The sequence below is a fragment of the Dermacentor silvarum genome, chromosome 2, assembly GCF_013339745.2.
Source record: "Dermacentor silvarum isolate Dsil-2018 chromosome 2, BIME_Dsil_1.4, whole genome shotgun sequence".
NCBI lineage: Eukaryota > Metazoa > Arthropoda > Arachnida > Ixodida > Ixodidae > Dermacentor > Dermacentor silvarum.
Genome location: NC_051155.1, coordinates 210,678,138 through 210,704,022, shown reverse-complemented (window position 1 = coordinate 210,704,022; position 25,885 = coordinate 210,678,138). Strand labels below are relative to the sequence as shown.

The following is a 25,885-nucleotide window of genomic DNA, read 5'->3' as shown; positions in this document are numbered from 1 at the left end:
CCTACTTCTGCAGCCCTTAAGGGAGCACAGCGCAGAACGCGCGTTTGTTCTCCGCCGTGCGTTCACTCCCCGTGAAAGCGCGCGTCCCTCGCGCCCTTTCACTCGCACATACAGCGTTCGGCGCGCGGCGACGATTTCATCTCCATTGACGTCATACGGAACCTCACGGCGACGGCGACGGCGACGGCGACGGCAGAAATCTGCTTTTGAGTGTCCATATAATTGCTATCGCAATAATAAACGTTCCCGGCACAAAGAGACCAGGGCGTTCATCACTGCATGTGTGACTGCGAAAAGACTGCAATGTTGTTTGCGCGAAATGCCGCACCTGTCAAACATTATACTTGCTGGTATAGTGATGCGTATGGGATCAGTTGGACCGCAGTTCAAGCGAATGGGACTCCGAGATGTACTTTCAAGCCTGTATAGAATTCGTCTACGACTAGCGGTTTCGCGTAGCTGTTTACACGTTCCCTAGCATAACATTACAAGAACCAGGGGTATTATTCTGGACATCATCGAATTCCACCATGTTATCATATCCTGTAATGGTAATATTTTAAGCCAATCAGAGAGGCCGTATCAACCCTGTGAGCCAATCAGAGCTGACAAGACGTTCGCCAATATGGCGGAATTCGCCGATGTCCGGAATAGCGCCCCAGTTCTTACAGGCGTATATATAGTATTAACCTGGACGTGAATACGTAGCGCTGACGGTAACAGAGCACTAATTACGTACTCGACCAAGATGGTATTACCGTAAAACGACGTGTCTGTTAAATGTGTCTGCTAAATTATCATGGGAAGACGTGGGGGGTGGGGTGAGAAATAAGTAGAAGGAAGGAAGGAAGGAAACAGACAGGCAACGAATGAAAGTGCTTTTGTTCCTTTTAATCTTCGGTTACGTTCCTTAGATAAATGTGCACAGAAGCTAGCCGTAAATGTTCAGCGGTGTCACTTTGCATGGCTTTCTTATATACATCAGATTACTATAAAAATATGTCGATTCCCTTCAAAGCGTGGTCAATATGGCTTACTTAGAAGAAACCAGGCTATGGAAGTTAAATAGACGGGAGAATAGGCGGACACGCCCAGACATCGTGCGTATATTATCCGCGCCCTGGACCGGTACTACAATACATCTAGTCACGTGTCAAAGTGTTAGTGCTGATTTGGGACGTCCCACTCCTTTTTTCTGTCGTAGGCACTTCCATCTTGACTCTACCAGATGTCGGTACAGTAAGTGCACAGATAGAGATGACGATATGATCCGCTCGTTACTATGCGTTCCACAAAGCTAAATGGGTCGTGCAGCGTCTTCCGCTGTCATCTCCGGAAGACGGCGTCTTCCAACGCACCAAAGTGAAATCGAACAAACCATCAGATTTCAAGTTTTTAACACGGGAAATGGAGGATCTTCACTGTAAAACACGCATGTTCTTTAAATCTAGGGGTGCTCGAATAGGAAATTTCCGAGTTGAATACGAATATTCGAGAGAAAACGACCTTCCAATATCGACCGAATGTTTTCTCATATATAAACGAGGTGAAATATAAAGTTTACATGGTATTCGTATGGTAAAAAAAAAAAAGGCTTACTTACGTTAGTTGACATCTGCATATAATGCATTGCACAACTGGACGTCCGGTCAACTGAGGACCTTGTAAACGACAAGCTGGTTTCAGTTATCTGGCGCACACAAGCGAACAGCGCCTGACCAGACGCACACAGGGTGTTGTGTTCCTTGACGGCTATTACTTGAGCACTTCACATCGTCTTAAAGGGCTGTAAACGTCGTGAGACTGCAAACTGATAACTTGCTTTGCGTGAATCGAGGCAACAAATTTGTAGACTGTCTAAAAGCTAGGGATTGTTGTCAGACGACTAGAAATTATTTAGCATTTGCCTCATGTGTTCAAACGCTCAGGAACTGCTGCCTCTGAGTAACAACCGCAGCTCTCCTCTAATAGAATCAATCGGAAGAGTCCGCACTTGCATTGGTCGTTCTCCTGCCTAGGCTCCAAAAGTTCTCTTATCCCTCATATTCAGAGAGAAACGAATATTTCGAATAGTGAAGACTCAAGTTGAGTACGAATGGAAAACCAAAGACTACTGGATCCGCATTCGGATCCAATCGTTTCGTCGTTACTGCTTATTCATTATCAGTTACACGTGTTTCGGCCGACATCTGCGAACAATGACCGAATATGCAGTGACAGCAGAAATACAAATATAACATGAGCGCGAATCACCGCATCATCACTAACAAAGGCAATGGTCTTGCATCATATGGTTTCCTTGAGGTCGTAAAACGCTCTATAGCGTAAGCAACGGGCGATGAGCATCGAATTAATGATGATGATCGGCAGAGATAAAGTAACGCGCAACCTTCGAAAATTCCTGCGGTGAATATAAGCCACAGAGCGGTGAATATAAGCCACAGAGAAGATGATAACAAAACGGCAATGATTAACAGCATTCGGGAAGAGGATGCCGTCAAGCATAGGTATTACAAATGAAACTTGAGCAGCACTGGAAACCACAGCCGCAATTTCATGAACATGCGCACAGACGTAGCGGAGTTGAGGCTCAAAAGCTGTTCATGCATGAACATTTATTATACAAACAATGTTCTTATTTTACGACTATGGTGTGTTCTTTCCATAGGTACAACAGAACGTTCTTCTTGCTCATAAGTATACCCTCAAAGTACACGCTATTCTACAGCTTCTGGCGTATACAGTCAATTCATCATGACTATCATCGTCACCATCATGCAGTCATTTATAATCATCATCGTGCAGTCAATTAAGTCACTGCAAAAAAAAAAAAAAAGTCATTTGTCAGCTGCCTTGACTGCAACAAGCTTGAGCTGTACATGTTCATTGACCCAACGCGATAATGTCGCGGAAACCGAAAGCAACAGTCGAGAGGGCGGAACCGGCCGGACCTCTGTTATTAAAGTTATTTCACTCACTCACTCACTCACTGATCACAGTGACCATTCGAAGCAGTGACGCATGCTCTCAAATCGGGACAAAGCATACGAAGATGTCATTCAAGTATAGAAGCGTGTCAGCCCATCGCAAGCTGTCTCCGCGTGGCTTTTCCGACAAAATCGCAGTTTCCCCCCAAAGAGCAAAGTGCTCAGTGACTGCTACCGCGCGCGCACTCCGGATAATCGCCGATTATCTTCCTATTTTTCATTAATTTCCTTCAGTTCCCTTCGAGCCTCGGCAGTGTTAACAATAGGGGGCTTGTATAAGTGCTTTATAGTTCTGCGCAGAAAGAAACCCTTACGCGTAATATCAAATCTCTCTGTGGTGAGCAAACAGTTTGTGCTACGCGGGCTGACAGCTCGCGCGTGGGACTCCTGCCGTTATCGACGCCGATGACTTACTGGTATACCTTCCACGCGTAGCCGATGGTCTCGTGTAGCAACCAACCCCCGGGCACAAGCTCTAACCCCAGGGTGATTGTTTGCCGAGTATCATCATGATTATCTTCGTCGTAACACTATTCATGTCCACCGCAAGACCTTTCCCAGCGATCTGCAATTACCTCAGTCTTGCGCCAGCTGACACCATATTATGCCTGGAAACTTTCTAATTTCATCACGCCACCTAATTATCTGCCGTCTTCGACTGCGCTTCTCTTCTCTTGGTAAACATTTTGTAACTAATATAGACCACCGGTTACTTCGCCAGATGCATTACACGGCCTCCACAACTACATCCCCCCCCCCCCCCCCCCCTCTTAATGTCAACTACAATATTCCCGTTCCACCACTGCTCACCAAACACTGCAGGTTTCCCCGTAGGTGCACTGCACTGGTGCAAATGGGTAGGGTATCGAAACTTACGATGACTAGACTTGGGACGCATTCAATCTTGTCAATTGATCCCGTAACTACCCCTCAATCGCGGACCGCTCACCTGTGCCCGTTGGAGGAGCTGGCGGCAAGCTGTCCACGAGAAGGACGACGGCGGCTATCCACGGGCGACTGCGACATCGCGTTCGCGGCGGCACACACGTTTCTCTGCGAGCCGACTCCGGCGGGCGGCCGCCGTTGTTTGGGCGCCACCGCGTCGCCGCGGGCCGCGCGAGTACGCGCGTAGCCGCACCCTCCTCTCCCGCTCTCCAACACGGCACACCTCCTCGCGGCCGCGCGATTTTCGCTCTCACGGGATCTCCTCCGCCCGGCCGAAGCCCTCGTGCGTCGTGCTTCTTCGTAAGTATATTACGCGTGCGTAAGTACAGTGGAAAAGAAGAAGAGGCCGGTCAGTTGGTTGTTAGTTACATAGTTAGTTAGTTAGTTAGTTAGTTAGTTAGTTAGTTAGTTAGTTAGTTAGTTAGTTAGTTAGTTAGTTAGTTAGTATAAAGCAGTAGCAGTTGTAGTAGTAGCCGTCGGAGGACGAATACTATGGCCGTAGTCACAGTTGTGACACTAGAGGGATATACATGTAGGTATAGTGTAGGCATCGGTACCGGTCATCGCAAAGCACTAGCTGCAATGCAGCAATAGTATAGTAGTGGTCGTAGCCGAAGAAGAAATAAATTTACTCTGCCTCTCCCGACGTTGCGACACGTATAGCTACTGATAGCATGCTTCAGCTTCGCCAACATACGAAATGAAAGCTCATTTCCTCGATCCGCCTTACGCGTTGGAATTCACGCGTCGACGGGCAGCTCTAGATTTCCCCGGAAAGATACCGTCGCACGTTCGCAGCCCGCGTCGCCATCTTTTATCTCCCGCCGCGCTTTGTTTCTGCTGCAGTGTGTCCTCGAAAGCTCGGCCTGAGTTATGCCACCCATTACAACGTTGCGCGGAGCCAGACCCTCCATTATCTGTGGTTTGCCGGCCAACGTCCAGGCGGTCGCGCTACATCGAGAGCAGTATACAAGGCGTTGCCTTGTCGCATGCGGGGCCGCCGTCACAACAACGGTTCAACGCTTGTTCGTTTGAGGACGCGCGGCCGAGGCTCGGTAGCCATTTCTCGCCGCAACTTCGGGCATGCGCGGTCTCGTTTTTCTTCTTTTTTTCTTTTCCGTTCTTGTTCTCTCAAATTAGTCCAGTGGACCGTGCGACCTCGAATAAAACTGAGGAGGAGAAGTTGTGGCTAGCGAAAGAGTACGCATTGCGGACACCTTGCTCCACACGGGCCGAGACGTGCTTTCAGCGCTGAGGGCACTTTCAGCAGTTGTTTAATCATGCAGGCTAACCGTGCGCTAATTGTCGAATCGTATGCAAGTTTGAGTGTCTTGCGTCGAGTCGTTAGCGCTATATAGTGCGTCTGAGGAAATAGGCAACTGGGCAGCGCTGGAGGGCCTATAGGCCAATGATTTTATTTTAGCGTACAAGCTCGAACACCGGACTACTGATGCTGTCTTCTCGGTTAGTTCGCTTTTGTTTGTGTGCATGTCGACATGAAATAATGCACGTTGAAATGTGCACAACCAGTTGGGGAGAAACCAGTATGGGCTTTGTGAACTATGACTTGGCTACCCCCTCGACAAGTAGGGACCACGGGCATCTCCGGGCCCTCTATAAGTTCACGAAAAAGGCAGGAACGAATGATCTAGCTGATGCCGCGTGACGGCTTTATAGCCTCCCCATTCTCCCCTCCCGCCTTCCTAGTGGCGCCCATTTATTTATTTATTTATTTATTTATTTATTTATTTATTTATTTATTTATTTATTTATTTATTTATTTATTTATTTATTTATTTATTTATTTATTTATTTATTTATTTATTTATTTATTTTATTTCCACTACTAGCTGCCTCCCCCTTCTTGACATAGGCGAATGAGCTATCATGACGAATAAATGTTTATTTAGTCATTTGTTCGTTTTGGAATGCATTACGACATTCCTTGTTTTCATGACAGACAGACAGACAAATAACTTTAATGGAGGTCCTGAGAAGCTCTGTTGCCCCCTCTCAGGGAGGCGACGAAGCCGCGGGCCGCACCCACGTCGGGACGGGGAGACCAAGCTCCAGCGCCGCATCGCGGGCTCTCTGGACAGCCCAAAATTGGCGTGACTGGTCGGAGCTCCGAAGAGCAGAGCTCCACTCGTCTGCAGTGCATCGATGCGGGCCCCTCTGTAACGAGGGGCATCCCCAGAGCATGTGTTCCAAAGTACTACATTGTCCGCAGCTAGGGCAGTCTGGACTAAAGCAGTCTGGATTGATGTAGTGAAATAAATTCAGGTTGGTTTCATGCAATAAAATCTCGTATATACCGTCGCAGCACAACACGACTTCGATGAGAAGGATTGCTGTTTGTAATACACGGCAAGCATTCAGTTCTGAAGCAAGCTGATGTCGAACTCCCAGTAGCAATACTGTAGTCGTGCAAGGACACACAGTCCTTCACACGCACGACCCACGCTGTCCTCACCAAATGAAAGTTAGAGCAGAGAGTCCAGAATGATGGTGATGATAATGTCGATGATGATTTCGGACATTGGCACATATTACAAACGGGAGATTGGCCTGGAAGCGGACGTTATAGAACGATGAGAATGGGTAGTTTGGATCTTAAACAAAAGTCGCCGCGACGCGGAGCGACATAAAGAATGTAGGCAAAAAAGAAAAAAAAAATTCACTCCAGCAACCAGGCGCCTTGAATGATCGTGCTCCGTAAGAAACGTTTGGAAAAAAATTTGCCCAGGTTATTAATATTCGAAAAGTAACGGCGCTCCTAATCTTCCTTGAAATATTTTTTTCTTCCTTCTTCCCTTGCTTTACAAGCTCGGATCATAAATAAGTTCAGGAGCCGCTGTAGTGTCCACAAGCGCAAACCCTCAACGAACTGAAGGCTGCCGTAGACGACAGTTATGCGCACCGACGCTCGCCTCACCAGATTCTCACGTAACCGTGGGCGTATTTATAGTACACAGGTATGCGTACTACTCACACCGGACGAGTTTCTCTCCTCAGGGCGTCGGCATTGATCCCATTCTGTCACGCGCGGCAGCTGCAGCGCATGGAGCGGGTATGTGTGTGTGCCCACAGAGCGGCCATGCAGGAGAACGGGACGCGCGGCGGCCGTAGAGCGAGCGTCCTCTTCTTGCAGAATATTCAAGGCGCACCTCGCACAAGAAAAGATTGCGCGCCCGGACTGCGAGGAGCGAGGTAGTACACCGCCGGCCACTCGCGCACACAACGGCCGGGCCTGGGAATTGGCCCGCGCCCGACTGCTGGCCCAAATACGGCCCGCCCCGGCTCGCCACACGCGATGCACCGGACTGTGACAGGCGCGGCTCGCGAGAAGTAAAGTAGACGCTCTGTTGTTCTTTTTCTTCTGAAGTCGAGAAGAAATCGCCTTTCTCCATTCAAAGCGTCGTCTTTTCCTCGTCCCGCTGTCCTCCGGGTCACATCTCTCGCGATCTTTATTTCAGCACGTCGGCGGCCGCGACGGCAGACGAAGAGTTCAGAGTGATATTATGCGCAGTGGGCGTTATAAACATCTCGTGCGCCTACGATGCAGAAAGACGCATGATCGGTCTGCATCTTTGTCCACCGGCCTATATGTGTGACCTCTTGCGACGGAATGGCGAGCTCTCGAGCTTGAGTTTGCGTGTATTACGTCACCTTCTCCTCCTCTTCCTCCTCCTCCTCCTAATATTCTTAGAGCGCAGCATCTACAGACCCTCGTTACTACGGCGAGCGTCGGCGTAACCGAGCTGACGAGCACAGCCCAAAGATGAAAGCGAACGCGAATCGCAGCGGGGGATGAAAGACTCGAGGAGGAAAGCGGAGAGGAGGGTGCAGCGGAACCATGAGGCGGAAGGCGGAGGAGGGTATGGCGAAAGCGTGAGAAGAAAAGCGTAGTGCGGCGACGATGGCTACGAGATGGCGCCAGAGTAGCGCGCGTCGTCTGGTATGTCGGGGGCGGCTGCTGTGAATCGCAGCCCGCGCGTCACGCACGCGCTGGCTCTCGCGATCTCCCGATTAGCGAGGCAGTCGCGCCACACTTCGTTCCGTTTGCAACGTGCTGCACGAGACAGATTATCCGCACCAACCAATATACCGCGACATGAAAACAAGTATAGAGATGCGCTCAAATTTCGCATTAGGGAGTAACGTAATCGTCGGTGAATGTTTTTTTTTTTTGTCGTCTGTCTTTCCCTCTCTCATTGTAGTGCATAGCCAAATGGGATCTCAGCCTGGTTAACCCCCCTACCTTTCGCATCGCTCCACCTTCAGGCAATGTTCTGAATATCTGACAGTGCATGTTCTACCAGCAGACACGTTTTCTTCATATTAGTATGGGGGATCGTATACCAGAACATTTTAGATTATTTTACGGCGAAGAATGTGAATATTGTTTTCGAAAGGAAAGACGACACAATTGAAGGCATGCACAGAAAGAACACTGTCCCTGCTTGGAGCCTGTTGTATCTTTACGGCACATTTCAGGTAACTGCGGCTCTACAGTGCGCAGAAACGACGAGTCAGAGAAAGAAAGAAAGAAAGAAAGAAAGAAGGAAAGAAAGAAAGAAAGAAAGAAAGAAAGAAAGAAAGAAAGAAATGAATGAATGAATGAATGAATGGACGACTATTAGAAATTGCAGGCGTTTCCGTAGTGCATTGCATTTTTATACGTTACAAAGAAAGCGCTGCCCGAATATCGACAATACAATCTTTAAAGAATAGCAATAAAGAAACCAACAACAATCGCCGTACAGGCGATTGTTTTATAGACAACTGGTATAAGTCTCATCTGGCGTGCGCATCTGTTTTCGAAAGTGAATTACCAGCGTCTCTTAGTGCGAATAACGGCCAGGAAACTGGATCGTTGATTGTCGGTGACAAAATGCGGTATATACCGAGAAAAGGCGTGACAAATTCGTTAGCATCATTTAATGTATCTAAGTAATACGAAAAGAGTAGTAGCATTTACAAATATATAATGAAAGAGAGCTATCTAGGAGCTGCCGGCTTCGGGCGGCTTTTCTTCGCCCTCCGACAGCGGCCCGGTGACAACGCTGACGCCCGACTTGGAGACGATCAGCGTGCGCTTCGGTCCGCCGTGCTGGCTCCGCTCGCTGGGGTCGGCGTCCGAACGCTGCGCGCCGCTCTCCAACTGAACTCCAGGAGCCGTGGGCATCGCCGATGTGTCCGACGGGGCCGCCATTACCTGTGGTGGCTGCGCGATTTGTATCAATGAAAGCATTAAGGAGAATAAAAATGAGAGGTAACTTTTTGGGGCGAGTTGCTTGCAGTGATTAATTACGGAGATATATTGCGCACAAATGACAGTGTATCTGTCCAATCACTGCAACTTTGTGCGCAGTTCTGAGGCAAGGAAGATAAAACTTCGACCCGGCAGCACTTTCTGAGGGGAAGAGAGAAATAGCGAGAAGAAGGCTTAGAATTAATGAACAAACGAGTTAAAAATGAATGAAGTGAAGTGTCCGTTTGTATCTCTTCGACTACTAATGCACCCTCGATCGAAGTATAAGACGAGCAGCAGTTGGCCAGCAGCGTATGTCGTTTCGTTTCCTTTCATCGCTTGTATTAGAGCTCTCTTGTTGAGTTGTTTTTTCTTCGCTTAAGAGCGGTATTTGTCTCTTCCTCGCTTCAATGTGACACTCACTGTCTCTACGGCACCGACGACAACATCGGACGAACGCTGGACACTACTGTCGCTTTCGCCTTCTTCGCCGGAGGACTGTCTCAGGCTGGGCGCGTCCGTCGCGCCCTCGCTCAGGTTGACCACGGCTTCGATGTTCTGGCTCTTGAGAAACGCGTGGTAACGCAACCTCTCGTCAGGGTCCCGAGGACCCCAGTCGTCGCTGATCCTCAGCGCGGCGTCGTAGTCCTGCATCGAGAATGGTCCATCATCATCATCATCATCATCATCATCATCATCATCATCATCATCATCATCGTCATCAACCTATATTTATGTCCACTGCAGGACGAAGGCCTCTCCCTGTGATCTCCAATTACCCCTGTCTTGTGCTAGCTCATTCCAACTCCACCGCGTGTTTCCAACTGATTCCGCGTGTTTGGCATAGAGTCGTGTAATAGCCGCACCTCGAAAAAAAATTACGAAGATAAAATAAAATAAAATAAAGAAAAATGCCGATCCAATGCAGGAAGCAATGTTGCGCGAGGCATCTTGCGGCTGGCTCACTGTCTAGCCTCTCTCTGGATTTGCGCAGTGTTACCAGATGGCACAACGTGCCCGTCTAAGGCGAGAAATGGGGGAAACGGGAGCGCTCGCAGATGCTTTCGCTTCTGTAAGCTAATTGTGGCCATACGACGTGGCGCTCGCGCCAATCGTCTCAAAGTGCTAACTGTCTCGGGGAAGGAGAGTGAAATGATTGATTCACTCGTTCCATGCTTTCGCCTGTGGTTTAATGGGCATATCATCTGGCTATTGTTCTGGGGGACCATGGTTCGATTCCCACCACCCCCGGACACGTTTTCCTCTCATTAAAGATGCATCAAATCGAACGTGGCGAGACAGATCTGCCGCGGAGTTCCTGGTAAAAGGCAAAGAATGCTCCACCTTCAAATGTTTTTTTTTTTTTGTCACAGCAGTAATTTCACCGCATGCAAAGTCTACAACGAATCAGTTAAACATGAAAGCTGCGGACGAGCATAGCGTGAGATAAGGAAATAAATTATGGCTTACTTGAAGCGTACTACACAGTAAAGCGTCATTGCTTCTGGGCACTTAGCGGCAGCAAAACCTGTCAACGTTTAAAGCCACTCACCCATTCAAAGACGTAAAGGTGGTAGATACAGAAGGCAACAACAATCGCCAGGCCTATAAATACGAGCGTTACACCGACGTAGGTCGCCCATACAGGTAGGTCGTACCCTGCTATCTTGAGTTTCTCGACGAACATGGCGTTTGTAATGCAAAGGCCCTGCAAAGTAATACAAAGAAAGAGCGCAGTGACGTGATTCACGAAGCTTGCCATCATTATAAAAAAAAAATGTGCCACATAACTCTACTATTTAATAAATCACATATGACGTATGGGAACCTACGGGATCTTTATATATACAGGGTCCCATATGTATCATGTGAAATTATTGGATATGGGTGTTATGGCGCATACATGGGATTTTTCGATGTTTCTATAAGGATACTAATAGCGCTGTGTTTTGGTCACTGCATAGACGTGGTCAGGAAACATCGTCAACAACTATTTCGAATATGAACATTTTCATAATGCCACTGTCTGCACTGCTTCTAATACTGGAGGTTATATCCAGAAGGGGAAGCAGTCATCTCAGTTAAGAAGTAAAGCGTGTATGCGAACGTGGGTAGTGAGCAGTCACTGCGAGAAATCTGCATTTCTATATACTTAACATTATGCGAGCGCTACGTGGTCCAGACGCCTCATAATCAGTGCCAAGGACAGAACTGGGCGGGCTCCGCGTTATCTGCAACTAAGTGCTCCAGTTAGCCTTTTTTATGGAATTTCGAAATGTTCCTCCATATTGCTCCATAACATTTCATATTGTTCTACTCTTTTGAAGTCGGTGAGCTTACTTGGCCTCCAACACATCTGATACAGTTTTTACACTAGGCGCCGATCTTCTATTAGCACGAAGAAAGATGAAAGATGTCAGTCGATTTCGTTTAAACAGAACCTCGGAACACGATTTACACCAGCAAAAATTTAAACTCCACTCGTTTCAATGGCTACTGTAAACCCCTAGGTTATAATGTGTGAGGTTACTGGCCAACAGAGGTGAGGGATTGAGAACGTCATCTGCCATAGCTTAACTTTAGTGAAATACCGACTTCGACCCCATGTTCATTCGCAGCTACTTCGGAAACGGATGGCGACAAAGAGGTGGCTCTTCCGGGGTATTCTGTACTCTCCATTCTTAACCTCGTTGAATTCTCAGGTTGAAGGGAGCCATTGCAGCCTCCTTGGAAGTATACGATTTTATCCTTTCGATATATGTGTATATAGTCCTCGAAAGCACTCTATTCTTGAAGTGGCATATCAAGCACAGACGAAGTATACGTTGGGCGCGCATCTGTTTTACTTGAGCAGTTCAGATAAGATACTGATTAACAAAATTATAGCGGAAAGAGGTATGAACTCGTATCTCTAAAAAAAAAATTACATTTGCATGGTTCGATCCCTTACCTTAAGCTGCGGTCAGTAATCCTATTCACGAGTTTGCGAGCGCTTTTCAGGACAAAGACACTGAAGGCAGAGCTTACCAGGAGAATGGCAGGGCAGGTGTATTTCCATGAAAAGCTTAGCGTAAACGACGGCCATTTCTTGAGCATAAAGCAAATATCTTGAGAAAATCGAATTAAACCTGCAAAGAAAGTTCATATACGTGTACACTATTTCGAACGAACACATCAGGGCGACGTACTTAAGCAGAGTATATATGATAGACTGGCAGTCAGGCACATGACTCCGTGAAAGTTCAGGCTACTCACGTGCAACTCGTTAACTGACCTCGAGTTCTGCGGCTTTATACCAGGACGTGATAAAATAAGCCTTAGAAGCGCATGCAGCTATACTTGCACCGCGACGTTTTAGCCCCATGTTGGTGTGATTGGTTTCATGTTTTATTTTACTTTTTTTGTGCGTTCTTATGCGTAATGTTGTCCCTATGTTGTTTCTGCCTTTTATTTTCACTGCTCTGTAACCACTTTTATTGTTCCTTTCCAGTTCCTTCTTTCTCTCCTTCCTACTTTCTTTCTATCAGTGCTACTGATATGCTGTATCTTTTCCATGTCCACGGCATAGTCAGGCTCCAACTGAAATGAGCAAGACAGGATGCTCGTGGCCATTTACTTTCTCTATTTTCTTCTTATATGCAATAAAACCAGCCGTGGTGACTCAGTGGCTGCTGTGCTGTGCTGTCGAACACGAGATACAGGGTTCTTATTTCGGTCGCGGCAGCGGCGGAATTCCGACGGGCGCAGAATGCGAAAAAAAAAAAAAAAAAAACACCCACTTGTGCACCGCGCTTTGAGTGCCTGCTAAGGAACCCCCATGTGGTCAAAATAAATCCATAGATTTCCACTATATACGGTGTCCCTCATGGCTCATGGAATGTGCAGTTTCGGGATGTTAGGGATATAATTTTAATTTAGGAGAGGCTGGAACTACATTGCCGCTATTCTTGCAGGCATCGCAAGCGATGCGTCCTAAATGTCCTGCTCACCGTATCCATGGACGATGACGCACATTTCTAATAACGCCAACATCGGTAGCAACAGATCTCCGAAGTACGCGTTGATCAGTTTCATTGTGAAAATTCCGTCCTGCAGAGAGTGAGCAAAGAAACAAATTAGTTTCGAACCACTTGTGAGCTCGTGCATTTTGTCAGCAATGTGATCATAGTATATAGCGGTGAGCTCACCGTTTGGCCGAATGCGTGTTTCACACTCAGAATACATGTACCCTTGTCTAACCCTGTGTGATGTGCTACAGCTTCGCTGGTCATCCGCCTTCACAGAGTGGAATTGCTGCTCAGTTTTTTTTATTGCGATAGCAATTATATGGACACTCGAAGCGAATTCGATCTTGCCGTCGTCGTCGCCATCGGCGTCGCCGTGAGGTTCCGTATATATTTAGGTATATGTATGCTATATGCCATACCACGCTATATGACATGCGGTATATGTGGGTTATATTGTCACACAATTCTATCACTAAAGTTGCTCATACCAGGTCCTTACATTCTTGACAAAATTCTTCCTCAGAATTTTGAGAATGGCAGCCCACAAACAAATGTCATAAAACAAAACACCGACAGCTCATGCCTTTTGTCTTAAATCTTCTCAAACTTATATATTAAAAGTGCGAAACAATAACAGAGCTCAAACTTGAAAATGAATGTAATTTTATTGGCGCGGCTGTGCTCTACCTCCGGGATAGGCCAACGAAAGAGGTTTGAAACATACAGATACCGAAAAGTGCTGGTAAAGTCGCTAAGAAAGACGTTGGCTTAAATTAATAAACATGAATGAAATTGTCCGATGACAGGATTCAAACAGAGGGCCCCTAGCACGACAGCTCGTTTTTACTTAGTCGGCTTACGTTTACCTCAGTTCATAATGCCACTACAGCTACGAGTCTTACTCATCGTACAATATTCTAACATGCTGCTATCGCATTCATTGCTTCGCTTTTATGGCGAAAGTATTATATTTTTTATAGCCACTTCTTCCTTCTCCCCCTCGTCGGTTTTGGAGCCAAACACACTTCGTTTTTGGAGGCCTTCGAATCATCTCCGCACGGCCGCGCATGCGTCGTAACAGGACAGCACAACAACGCGGACGCCACCGGCGCAAATGCGCTTGGAGCATCCGTATATCGCAATAAAAGTAACATACCACGTAGAGCTAGAACCAAACGCATGTCAGATGCGCGCACGAGAGCGACTGATAGTGGAGAGCAAGACGCTGTTTTCTGCACTACGTTAAAGGGGCCCTGCAACACCTTTAATCGATGTCGCGTAAAGCATTTCGTACAAAGACGTTATGATACCGCATTTATATTGCATTCACCACCAAATCGCCACAGAATTTTTACAGCGAAGCAGTATATGACAAGGATCCCGGGAATTATTCGTCACCGCGCCAAAAAAAAAAAAAAAAAAACTCAACCAATCACAGCAGGAGGCGCGCGCGCGTGCGCCGCTGGCTTCCTTGCAGCACCATCAGATGGCGCTCGCCTCCGCGCATCCGCGGCTGCGCCAGCCGTGCGGTGGAAAAAAAAGAACCAGAAAGCTCGCCTTCGCTCATAGCGTTCGCCGCAAGCGTTTCCCGGTAAAGATTACGGTTGCATAAGCTGCAGTTGCCGGGAAGCGGCAACTGCAGGCAAAAATGTGTCCATATTAGAGAAGTCATAGGCAGCAGTAAGCGAAGAATTTGGCAGCAGCTATTACCCCCTACGAATGCCGCTTAAAAGCGCTTACAAGAGAGAGATGGAGATTTAGAGAGATATAAATTTATGATACGACAAAAGGCTCAGAGGTCAGACTTCCAAGAGAGGTGTACAAATCTGCAAGCCTGCCATGTTCATCTATAGGTGACCGAGGCGTATAGCTGGGGGACGCTGATTGTGGGAAGGGGCAACCCATGTGCTACATGTTTTCACCCCTTTCGACACTGTATTAAAGTTCCCGCCAAATTGGAAACAACCGCTTAAGGTTGCGTCACCGGTCATAAAGCTTGATTTATCATAAATGTAACTGGTTACACGTAATCGGTTACTGAAGAAGTTATTAAAACTACAATGAGCGTTACCGAGTAAACGAACTAATTGCCAAATTTCAAGATTATAACAAAACGTAAGCTGATTACAATTAATTAAAATTGCGTGTATTTCGTCACGTACAAGTCTGAGTTCAACTCTGAAGTCCCGGTACAGATACACGACTAAATCGGCGCATACATGCGTATCCCACTCACGTGTCGCGTCAAGGGCAACCCGCAGAACATGAGTGCCAGGCACCCAGTCGCTGCCATCACCCAACGGCGAGGTCGCAGAGTGTGGGAAAACTCGTCCCGTACGGGGCTCAGCACGGCCTGAACGGTGGCGCACTGTAAGAAGGGAGAGAGAGAGAGAGAAATTGAGGCAACACTCGACCAGCGTACAAATCGTGTTACTATTAATGCACCTCACAACATTGGCGCTGAGCCGTGCTCCCTCAAGGGCTGCAGAAGATAGCGTCAACCTTTCCCTTTCCTTACGAACCACTTACTACTACTACCTCACAACAATGGCACGGCCGTTGCAATCGTGATGTTATACAGAGCCACGATTTTGAAGCAATGCCTTTTCCGACGCTATATCTTTTCGCTCTCTGCGCTTCGGCAGTGGTCAGAGCGACGCTCCGCTTGCGTTATCAGTGCGATCAGCCGTCGGTGAACGATGAATGATAAAGATGGCATAGAATCGAGCGGAAGGCATCGCCACGAAATCGCGTGTCAGGATTCCTCACCGGCAATGATTCAAGTCGGAATGACTTCAGTGACACGAAGAGTGCTGTAAACTTCGATGAGGGCTGCTGCGGCGGACAACGCCCGCTCCACAAAGGCTCGTTACAACTCCGGTTATTATAATCACGTGGAAAGTTTCACCTTGTCCTGTTTCCTCGTCTGTCTGTGGTGATCGCTTGAAGGATATGCCTTAAGCTTTTGAGCCTAACAACTAGCGCCGACACTCAGCATGTGCCACTTGATATTGCAAACATGAAAGCACGAAAGCACGTGGCAAAAAGACTTATGAGGAATACGTTTTTTTTTTTTTAGTAGGGCATTCACACACGAAAATTGTGTAAACCCTCCATGAATGTCCCACGGCCTGAAAATTGTTATTGGCCGGTATTGTATAAGCGTGTGACGGCACAGTTGATCATGCGACAAGCTCATGCGTACCTGGGCGTTGAGTGCCATGCAGAACAGCGCCACGTAGAAGCAGACCACCCACAGGGAAGCGTTTCTGAAGTGGCTCACGGCTTCTGGATAGGCCACAAAGGCCATGTCGAAGCCTGCGAGAAATTATGCTCGCAATTACAGCGCGGCGCGGGCGCACCGTCCAGCGGTTATAGCTTGCTCACGGCACGTTTATGACAAGCGATACTCTGCACGCTACTGAAAGAGAAAAGAATACAAAAATAAACACTTTCCCGTCGATGATTCACGCTGCCCGCCCGAATTTTTCAAACGTGGCCTTTGCCAGAGTGATAAATCGAGTCAGAGATACAGGCGGGTCGAATACACATGAAAGGTTGTTTTCAGGAACAGTAGAGAAGTAATCTGAGAAAGAAAACAGCTCCCCAAAACACGAAAATTCGTTCCGCGGACGGGCTTCCAAACACTGAATCCAAATGGCACACTGGAAGCCTTCCAGGTGGTGGCCTATAGAAGCAGGGGCCCCAAGCACGAAGCAGCCTGCATATACTTTAGGAGAAATTATGTTGTTGTTTACCGTCGAGTCGCTGTAGACTCCTGGTGACACCATGGATATATGAGAGCCAATGAGATCTGCTTAACACAAGTTCTTTGGGCTCCCTGAGACGCTTCCCTGTAGCTTGAATAATCCCATCTAAACATCTCGTGCACAGGCGGCCCCGTTTGCTCTTACCTTCCACTTTAGCTAGCATTAATTTGCGTTACATTGAACCGGCAGCCCGCATGACACGACGAAAATAAGAAGGTTATATCAATTTTAATCAATTTACTCGTGGTCAAAGACTTTCGCTGGTGTGACAGTAAGCTTTGGCATAGTAAGTTGTCGAGTGATCATGGTAAAAAGTTTCGCGTAAGTGGCACTCCTTTGTTCGATGGCAACATGCAGCAACTTATCGTTAGTTGCACGATGCGTTCTAACCGTGAGTAAATTCATACCGACGGATAAAATGCTTCGTGCGACACGCTCCTGGATGCTATAGGAAAGCAACATTTAGAAAGAACATCGCCTATCTAGAAACGAGGATGCATCGTTTTGGCGTACGTATGGAATTGCCAACTAAAAAAAAAAAAAAATCGAATAAAAAAAGTGAACCATATCAGTGTTGAATATCCATATTCAATGAAGAGGTGCATTCGGGCGCCAGTAATAAGACTGCGCTTTCACTGTATTCACAGATTATCAGAGAATTGTCGAGGAAGAACATGCGACATGGCGCTGGACGTACCTTTGCTCGTTTCATCCTTTGGTGGCACAGCGGGAGCAGTGGAGTTCGGCAAGCGTTGCACCCGCTTTCGTCGTTCAGAAATATATAAACATATTTTTTGACCAGATATGGCCACACGCTGAATCTTTTGCAGAGCAGCCAAGCCCACGGTTCACGTGTACAGCAGTGCACGCTCTTTCGATATTTGTGAATGCAGCGCAAAGCACCAAAGTGTGGGAAGATATATTTGCCTGTGTTTGTACCTCTTTCCGGTAACCGCACATGTGTATCCCTGCACTTCGGTGCGTTGCGCTGCTTTCCCGCCATGAACTTAGACGAACTCGTCCAAATCGCTATCCTAATTCGATATCCGTCTAATGCAGGACCACGTAGACGAAGTCCAAGCAAAGGAAAAATTGAGGAAACATGCTATGCAAGATGAGCGGACATTGAAAGCATGTTTTTGTGCTACGTCAAACATGCAAACAAACACAGAAAAAAACACAGGGAGCACGCAGGAAAAATTCTGCGCTCCTTAGTTTAGGAACCACCTGCTGGGAACTTAAAGGATTCGGTATATTCTTCTTTGATTTTTATAGCCTCTGCACAATTAGTTGACGTTATTCAGCAGGAGGGAATGTATTTGTGGACCATACCGGAGGTAATGATGTCTTCGATGTGTATCTGTTGATCTGACGCCAGAAATCCAAGCACGGAGAAGACGACGAGGCCGAAACCGAAGCTGGCGAAGAACTGCGTCGCGATGACTACTTCTAGGTCGCTGAAGAAAGGATAAAAAGAAGAGAAAGATCAGGTAGCTAAGACGGTTCTTCTGCGGTACGAGCTGCGCCACACACCAAGGAGGTTGCCACACACTAATTTGCGTTCATTGGGGGGCTGATCCCCCCCCCCCCAACCATAATTGTAATCTATCGTGCATGTCTTTCAATTGGCATAGTATGACAAGAGTGTATGACGAACATAAATGACAGGTCACGAAACAGCCGCCTACGTCTTGGTGCTCTCATGGTCGTTTCGTTAACTTGGTAGGCTCCCCCGCACACTGCTTCGCATAATATCGATTCCCACAGGGCGTGGGATCTGCCGGTTTTCTTTTTGTTCGCCTGTACATTCTATTTCGATTGCCACTCTCTATTTTTCTGGTCTCGAATATTGTGCTTCGCCTGTTATTTTTTCTTGAAATATTTCTTAGTTTTTTTTGTGTGTGGGGAAGAAGGGAACTGTCTTATACGTTGTGTTCTTTTTTCCATTTAAGATGCACACGTCGCTTGCGCTTAAACAATCGACTACGAATACCCGTCGCGGTGGCTCAATGGTTATGGCGTTTGCTGCTGAGGCCAAGGGTTCGACTACCGACTGCTGTGGCCACATTCCGAAGGGGGCGGAATACAGAAAACCCACCTGTACTATGCTTTATGTGCACGTAAACCAGGTGGCCGAAATTTATTCAAAGCCCACCACTACACTGCGTCTCTCATGATCAGTGAGTTGTTTGGGAACATTTAACGCCATAATTTATTTAGTTAATTACGATGGAATCGCGGGATAAATATCTTTCCATCCGCGTGACCTTTTGCTGACATCTTCGTGAGTGTGCAGAGTGGCGTGGTGCATATCCGAAAGAATGCAGTTTGCCCGATCCCAAGGCTTTCTCTTCCCTGTAGTACTAGCATGTTGAACCTTCGTTTCACATTCCCACCCTCACTTCGGCGGCAAAGCGCTGCGAACGAATACATACTTCCTGAGCTTGTTCCGGATCCTCCCAAAGCCGGCGTAGCAGATGACGGTGCCGTAGCCCAGGCCTAGCGACAGGATCACTTGCTCGGCGGCTCTCCTCCAGAGCTGGAACAACGAAACAGAGCACGTCGCTCATCGGCTGTAGCCCGCGACTTCACCGACCAGACGCCACCGGCTGAATATGAACGCGTGGACATCGGTTTAGTGGGGCAAGAATGGGCCCGTAAAGCAACCACAGTATCAAAATCACCACTGTGATATTTGTTTTTCCGAGGTATTTTTCTGTTCCCATGCACAGAGAGAGCAGGGAATTCGAAAACGGCACTTTTACCGGCTGTAAGGCTACACAGTGCATCATAGACGGGTTAAAGATAGTAACAATCGAAAGCCTTTGATTTTCTGATAACTGTATACCTTGTGGGAATGCGCGACTCTCACGCGTCCCCTGATGTTGTTTTCCCCGCATAGCTCGCGTCTCCCGGAATCCGGCTTCTCCGCGTGGCTAAGCGCCGGCGGTGGTCGTAGTGGTTGCGGCGCATTGCGAGAGATGGCGCGAGTGTCGCGATGCTAATGCCACCGAACGGCGGGGTGACTTGGGAGAAAAAGGTCGAAGGGATCGAAAGGTCTAAAGGTCGAAGGGTTGGCTTGGGATCGGCGACCAACACGCACGAACGCTTCGCGCGTGCGCCGGCCCGCTTCGCGGGACCGTCTCGCGAGGCTAAGAGCAGGACAGCGGTATGAACGAACACGGATCGTTCGAACGCGCCACCGTTCACGTGACCGTACACGTGAACGACTAGGCGATGGTGTCACAGCATGGGGCGAACATATTCGCTCGCTATCCGGTCGCGGTGAGTCAGACTTCCTTGATTTGTCGCGCGCCCATGTGAATGTTCTCTTGGTAGTAATTCGGCTAGCGTGTATTAGTGTATGAAAGGTGCAATAAATGCCCTTTTGATTGTTTGCACTACTGTGTTGTCGTTCCTTTGTCCCAAGAGCACGTGTGAGAGCCCACAATCTCCACTGGAATTCAAATGTCAAAGGTTGCTTTGCAAATTCTGCAGAGAAGATTGACTTTCTAATGCCTGTTTAGGGGTGTTTTATACAAAAACGTGCAGGTGCCGAGTAGCAAGTATGCGGCTGAAAGGATGTTATACATTCGCCACCATGGCTGGGAGTTGCACTGGCTAACGTTACCAGGGTTAATCTTGTACGCCTACACAAATACCCAAGAAAGTTTATGGGAGAACAGCCGCCGCGGTATGGCTTAATGTTAGAACACCCCACATGTAATGTGGAAGTTGTAGGATCGGCTCCAACCTGTGGCAAGTTGTCTATTGGTCTATACTTTATTTCCATTTGCCTCAATATTTCTACACTACAATTAAAATGAACAGTCAAACACCTATCCTTCATTGTCTGTTTGCTTCGTATTGTCGTGAATAACAAGAAATCGAGCTCCTCGGTCCAGTCATTCTTTTTCGCCTTAATGACAGGTAATATGTATTAACCTTTAAATTATACAAGTGTACAAAAATATGAGAATGCGCAACTCTACTACACGCTTGGTTACCGTGACAATAGATAGCGTTGCCTAATCAAGACGTCCGTACCGTTACAGACAGGACTTCGCTCCACTTCGGCACGATGAAAAACTTGAGCCCCACAGACGCTCCTGGCAACGTGAGTACTCGCGCCAGTATGATGAGCAGCAGCCCGAACGGAAGTGTGGTGGTGATGTAGATGACCTTGACGCCGCGCGCATGCACGTCATAAAGAAAAAAAAAAAGATATCTTAGGGGCATCTGCGGGAATCATGTGACCACACAATTTTATGCAAATTTGATGGAGGGAAATATTTTCAGCGGTGCCGATAGTTCCCTTAAGATTGTACAATGCGCGTTCCGGGGTCAAAGGAAACACACGAGTCTAGAGCGCACACGCGCCACTTTTTCCCTCCGGCAAGTGTTACAGAATTGTGCAGGGCTTTGTTTACAGCTTCGGCTAGCCAGCCTTGCAGCTATATAGAGCGCCAAAGAAATAGAGAGTCGTATCTAAGAGTGTTCCCTTTGACAGTGAACCACACTGAACGCATGCATTACGACAAGCGTCAAACCCGTTCTCACGCACTAAAAGTGTACGGGCGGCATATAGCTATTAGCAACAACGACCTAACGCGGGGCAGCCGGGTTAATATATGTGATTGGCATTAAACAGTCACGAAGTGCGCTATTAGAATAATCAAAGAGGTACGGCTGCCACAGAATACGCGTGCAAGTGACATGTGATTGATAATTAGATTAACTAAATGTTGAGGTTTTACGTGCCGATACTGCGATCTGATTATGAGGCATGCACGCCGTAGTGAGGTGCTCCTGATTAATTTCGACTACCTGGGGTTGTTTAACGTGCACGATACTTGGGCGTTTTTGCATTTCGCCCCAATCGAAATGCGGCCGCCGCACCCAGGATTTGATCCCGCGTCCTCGTGCTTATATACCTGTGATTGATACGTAACGTTGCTACAACTATAAGAAGCGACGAGCTCGGCTCTTGTTGCCACCAGTTGGTAAAGCCTGTCAGTCGGTTGTTACATTTCGCGATACGCTTCGGCCACCACTTCTGATTTTTAATATCACGGTTGCGTAAATTGGACCTCATTCACATGTGTGCCAGGTAAACACTTGGTTAAAAAGAGGTAAAACAGCGCAATCCACACGGGACTGATAAGACAGAACGATAAATAAATAAATAAATAAATAAATAAATAAATAAATAAATAAATAAATAAATAAATAAATAAATAAATAAATAAATAAATAAATAAATAAATAAATAAATAAATAAATAAATAAATAATGTTACGGAGCAGTGGGGCGTGTTGTGTCTATAAACAAAGAAGACGATTTGGCAAGACGAGCGCGCGCGGCTGGTTCGGGCAGCCATCTTGTGTATGCAGCCTTGCTGCAATTGTAAATACCCTGTAAATACATCTACGCTTCCCTACTTCTGCCTCGTGGCAATTTGGTGGAGGTACATAGTCACCATCAGCCTATATTTATGTCCACTGCAACACGATCTCCAATTACCCCTGTCTTGCGCTATAACCGATTACAACTTGGGCCTGCAAATTTCCCAACTTCTTCAACGCCCCTACAGTTTTCTGCCGTCCTCGACTGCGCTTCCTTTCTCTTGGCACTCATTCTGTAATGGTCCACCGGTTGGGTACTCTACGCATTACATGGCCCTCTCAGCTCCATTTCTTTCTCTTGATGTCAATTAGAATATCGGCTATCCCCGTTTGCTGTCTGATTCACATCGCTCTCTTCCTGTCTATATACTAATATATACTGGTATACATACTAATCAAAATGTATCCAATGAACTGTCGTGATGTGAAGTAGTTTGCCTAGTCCATTATGCACCGTGCGAGCAATGTTCCCGGCCAAGAGTTCTCATCGGGTCAGGGTTGCTCACCTTTCCCAGCGACCTGATGCCATTGTGGACGCAGGCGAACACGCAGCACCAGCCAAGTGCCACGGCTAGTAAAAGATGGGCCTGGTACGGACCTTGGTCTCTGCTATGGGGGCTGAATCCGAGCACTCTTTTGCTGCGTTGAAGAAGTGCAGAGAATAAAAAAAAAGGAAACGAAAGAAGACAGCTCGTTTCCTGAATCAAACGTTTGGGCAGATGCCTGCAGAATGGACGGCTCACGAGCATTTTGTAGGTGTCCAAATGAAACAAAAAAAAAAGTTAATTTCGGCGATTTAAATGTGTCCCAGTCATGCTGCAAACCGTCTGACAGAACGTTACCGAAGCAAGATAAAAAAAAAGTAATAATGGGACTATAAAATGAATAAATGAATAAGAAAAGGAAGGAGAAGAGAGAAAGCGTTTCCGCGTTAAAATACGCATCCCGTAGTACACAGAGAGACCGAAATGCGAGCCTACGATTCAAGGATGCAGTCTAACCGGTGCTAGTGATGATAATGTTGTAAGATTTGTCGGTTTGTTATAAAGGCTCCGATACCGTCTGCCGGTCGTTCCTTTTATTGTTCTGTTCATTACTGACACTGGCAACAATGGTAAGCAAGAGCGATGGCAAAAGCACGTCGCGAAAACTGAGGAACTGGAAACTAATGACGGATTTGTCAAAGTATCGCTCGGCGTTGATCTACTATAGAAACCCCGCCTAGAAAGACATTCGTCAATAAGTATGCTATTATGGCCCACGCACCGTTATCACACATTCATAGTTATTTGGGTAAGCCTGACTCATGTGTTAGTCACACTGATTTCCAACTGTACCCAAGGACCATTTCCTGGGAGATTAAGACGTGGGGGAATACCGGTGTATTTCGCCGCAAGGTTAAGATGCTATATTGAAATTGGAAGTGGTTTCAAGTATTCTAAATGGACAGGCCTCGAAAACTAACTGGCTTCAACTCCGCGATAGCAACACTTGTCCAAAAATAATTATAAATCAATCACTTAATCTGCTTAAAAGTAGATTAATAAAATAAGAGTTAGTTGCATTATGTAACAGCACAACTTCTGATGTTAGTCGGCACTTATATTGCTTTGCCGAAATAATAACCTATTTATCTCTTCGCCTGCACTCTTATACAACTTCCCATGCATTACTTTCACTTAACAAAATGGAAATAATGCCCATTCATGTAATTAAGCTAAAGCCAGAATTTGTTTTTATCCAGTGGATAACTGCTGTGTTCATTAACTCATTTAACGCTGTGTGTTTCATGATGATTTTTATGGTAACCACTCAGATCGTTTCATGCTGTTTTTGTAACTGTTAACATCTTGATTGAAGTATTTATTGACTGTTCACTATATTACTTTTTTTATTGAATTATTTCAGGAGGTCTTGCCTGCGATTCGTTGCCTTGGGAGCTCCTCCTGTACATTTCCCAATGTATCACTGCTCTTGTATTAATAATAAAAATTGATTGATTGATTGATCTCTACACCACTAATCTTGAAGACTGAATTCGACGAAAAAGAGTCGCCAGACTATCTGCTACCGATATATAACGTCTATAATTGTACAAGTAAACAAATCCGAATAACAAAGCAAGAACGGTTCTTACTAGAAAAAATGGTACGACGATATTTGAGTGGCATTGATGCAGTTGCTGGCGAACGGCTTCCCTTCGAAGATGGTGCGGTTCGAGGTGTGGTTTCCGTCGTGTAGGGGAAGCAGACCCTGCGGCGTAAACTTGGGCAGCCACTCTGGTTTGTACTTGTTTAGCGCCATTTGCTCCACCGACTTGCAGGAAAACTGGCCAACCGAGGAAAGACGAAGTGGCGCGTGTGAGTCCGTTAGGAGCAGGAAGGGTTACTGCCCTCTCGTTAAAAGGACACTCTAGAGTAGCACTAAATTAATTTAGTCTACGTGCTGAGCCGCTACGTGCTGACGCGTGTTCCGAAGGACATAGTTTTACCATACCATACTAAAGCCACCATTTAAAACTCTTTTCCCATTCTTTCTGGCAGAAAAAAAAATTCAGAGCCCTTCCCCTATCGAGAAAATGGGGTTAAGCAAAGATTGTGGCAAGACGACGCTGTCGCAGGCGTTCTGCTTTGTTTGCCCTTAACTCAGGGTCGGCGTCTCTTCGCTGACGTTTGGCCTCAACATCGCGCTCCCCAACTCGGGGACCGTGGCTCTTCGCTGACATTTCGCCTGGGCTTCGGAAGCCCTCACGCTAGAATCGGCAAGTCAACTACGAGCCCTTTCCCATGCGAGTTCGCGCCGCCTTTGCTCAAACGAAGCCTGCTCCTCGGCGGAACGCACCACGCGCGGCCTTCCCATCCGATCGCAGAAACTGATCTGAGGCGAAGGAAGCCCGGCGCGCGCCAACCCCTTTCCTCCCCTTTCCATCCCCGCGACACACTAAACGACCCTGATTGGTCGCGCGCGTCACGTGATCCGGCTATGTACCCCGTACAAATGGTAAACCAGCGGAGTTGAAATGTGCGGCCCCGGTATGAGCCGCACGTGATTTCCTTCTTTCTTTCTTGCTTCCTTTCTTTCTTGTCCCTGGCTCATTCATACCTGCGTATCCAATGCGGATATGCGCCACACGTGATTTTATTATTGTTAATCGTGACGTAACTGACGAGCATATCATGTTATTGATGTCATGACCTATCAGCCATACATTTGTGCCTTTCCATGCCAATAATGGTATATACCAAATGAACGAGACGCGAGTTTTGAAGAGAGAGACAGAAGAAAGGGAAAAGGCAGGGAGGTTAACCAGATGGGAAGATCCGGTTTGTTACCCTACGCTGGGGAGAGAGGGGCGGGGGAGGTAAAGTGACAGGAAAGTAGAGATAGAGAAAGAAAGGAGCCCAGATACACAATCACAATCGGTCACAGGTGGCACAGCAGTTTTGGAGAGGTTTTCGATAGGGTTTGAGCCTGACACCAGCACCACCCCCACCGCCACCACCACCCACCGACGCCG

At 47.1% G+C, this 25,885-nt stretch overlaps 3 protein-coding genes across 5 annotated transcripts in view; 1 reads left to right on the top strand and 2 right to left on the bottom strand.

The window, feature by feature from the left end:
* LOC119442535 (beta-1,4-mannosyl-glycoprotein 4-beta-N-acetylglucosaminyltransferase) overlaps positions 1-4,115 on the bottom strand; it is a 48,242-nt gene extending 44,127 nt beyond the window's left edge. Inside the window, exon 1 of the mRNA XM_037707448.2 lies at positions 3,937-4,115. The gene's annotated coding sequence lies outside the window, so the exon portion shown is untranslated. The remainder of the gene's footprint in view (positions 1-3,936) is intronic.
* The window catches only part of LOC125943291 (uncharacterized), a 56,132-nt gene extending 49,912 nt beyond the window's left edge, over positions 1-6,220 (top strand). For all 3 annotated transcript variants that reach the window (XR_007465720.1, XM_049662225.1, XM_049662226.1), the window contains one exon: positions 5,950-6,220. Coding sequence is in view for 2 of the 3 variants with exons in the window: in XM_049662225.1 (XP_049518182.1) it covers positions 5,950-6,201 (252 nt within the window). In the remaining variant the exon portion in view is untranslated. The remainder of the gene's footprint in view (positions 1-5,949) is intronic.
* A 2,644-nt stretch (positions 6,221-8,864) lies between these two features.
* LOC119440688 (sodium- and chloride-dependent glycine transporter 2) lies at positions 8,865-24,704 on the bottom strand. The gene is made up of 12 exons (XM_049663138.1): positions 24,506-24,704; positions 22,875-23,007; positions 21,011-21,145; positions 19,399-19,502; positions 18,296-18,420; positions 16,399-16,511; positions 15,430-15,561; positions 13,176-13,275; positions 12,214-12,314; positions 10,739-10,894; positions 9,610-9,834; positions 8,865-9,159 (listed from the first exon to the last, which is right to left on the bottom strand). The coding sequence occupies exons 1-12, from the start codon at positions 24,670-24,672 to the stop codon at positions 8,938-8,940; spliced, it is 1,713 nt and encodes a 570-aa protein (XP_049519095.1). The 5' UTR covers positions 24,673-24,704; the 3' UTR covers positions 8,865-8,937.
* Positions 24,705-25,885: the final 1,181 nt, after the last annotated feature.